The 1009-nt window shown below is 46.3% G+C and overlaps 1 protein-coding gene across 1 annotated transcript in view; it reads right to left on the bottom strand.

The window, feature by feature from the left end:
* LOC119839021 (1-phosphatidylinositol 4,5-bisphosphate phosphodiesterase epsilon-1-like) overlaps positions 1-1009 on the bottom strand; it is a 135143-nt gene that overhangs the window by 11098 nt on the left and 123036 nt on the right. Inside the window, exon 33 of the mRNA XM_038365190.1 lies at positions 218-425. Within this exon, the coding sequence (XP_038221118.1) occupies positions 218-425 (208 nt within the window). The remainder of the gene's footprint in view (positions 1-217; positions 426-1009) is intronic.

Below are 1009 nucleotides of genomic sequence, written 5' to 3'. Positions count from 1 at the left end.
CAGATTCTATAGAGGACAGACGTTTCATTTTAACATTCGAGAGATACAAACTAAAACGAGCCTTATTGCCCGAACACTGCTCATTCATTCATTCACTCACTCACAGAGCATAACTCACTCACAGACCGCAACTCACAAACTGCAACCCACACACCATTGTTCACTCACAGACCGCAACTCACCAACCGCAAATCACTCACAGACCACACTCACTCACCTCATTAGCCGTAGTGTCATGCGTGACCTTCAATATCGAATACGGCTCGCTCATAAGCACCGCGTGCACGACCACGAAGTGTATCTTTCTCCGCTGCGCGGGGGAAGTGGGTTCGATGTCCGCGCGGCAACACTCGCCCGCCAGCTCTTCGGTGCAGCGCGAAAATATGAGTAGGGACGCCATGTTCAGCGGCTGGTTGGTTGGGGAGCTGCGAATAGATAATAATAACCGTCTGCCACTGTTTTTAAATTTCTCGAAGTTGAAAAGGCAGACGCCCATAGTTTCCCATAGACCCAACCTATCAATCCATCGAACACCCCCTTTCCATAGCCCAGTTTTATTCCGTTTCATTTTATTTGCAATAGTCTTACATCGGCCGCGGACTGCCCAGGACTATAGTGCAGTCATGGGCAGGCTGCGGCTGGTGTCCCACAACACATTAATTTCTCTAAAGGGCCTCTGCGTGTTGGATCTGTGTCCCCACGTAAGCCTTCCAAAAGACCGGGTGCTTTCCTTCTGGAGGTACCCGAGTATTATGGAGAAATAGATATAATAATAATACACTTTATTTAGCACCAATTTAAAAAAATATGTGAAAAAAACATATGTAGATAAAACATAATATAGTGCCAAAAAGTATATAGTGATGAAAACATAATTATTGCGGAAGTCGAGCATGATTCGACATGAATTGGCCAAGCTTGCCCCTGAAGTACCACACTTTCAGAGAAGATCTGCTTGAAATAGTAGCATGCTACTGTGCTTCGTACGATGAGTGGTGGAGCCGGAGGC

This window comes from Zerene cesonia, unplaced genomic scaffold, assembly GCF_012273895.1.
Source record: "Zerene cesonia ecotype Mississippi unplaced genomic scaffold, Zerene_cesonia_1.1 Zces_u007, whole genome shotgun sequence".
NCBI classification, from domain to species: domain Eukaryota; kingdom Metazoa; phylum Arthropoda; class Insecta; order Lepidoptera; family Pieridae; genus Zerene; species Zerene cesonia.
Note: the sequence above shows the minus strand (reverse complement) of the source record. Positions and strands in the feature narration are given on the sequence as shown.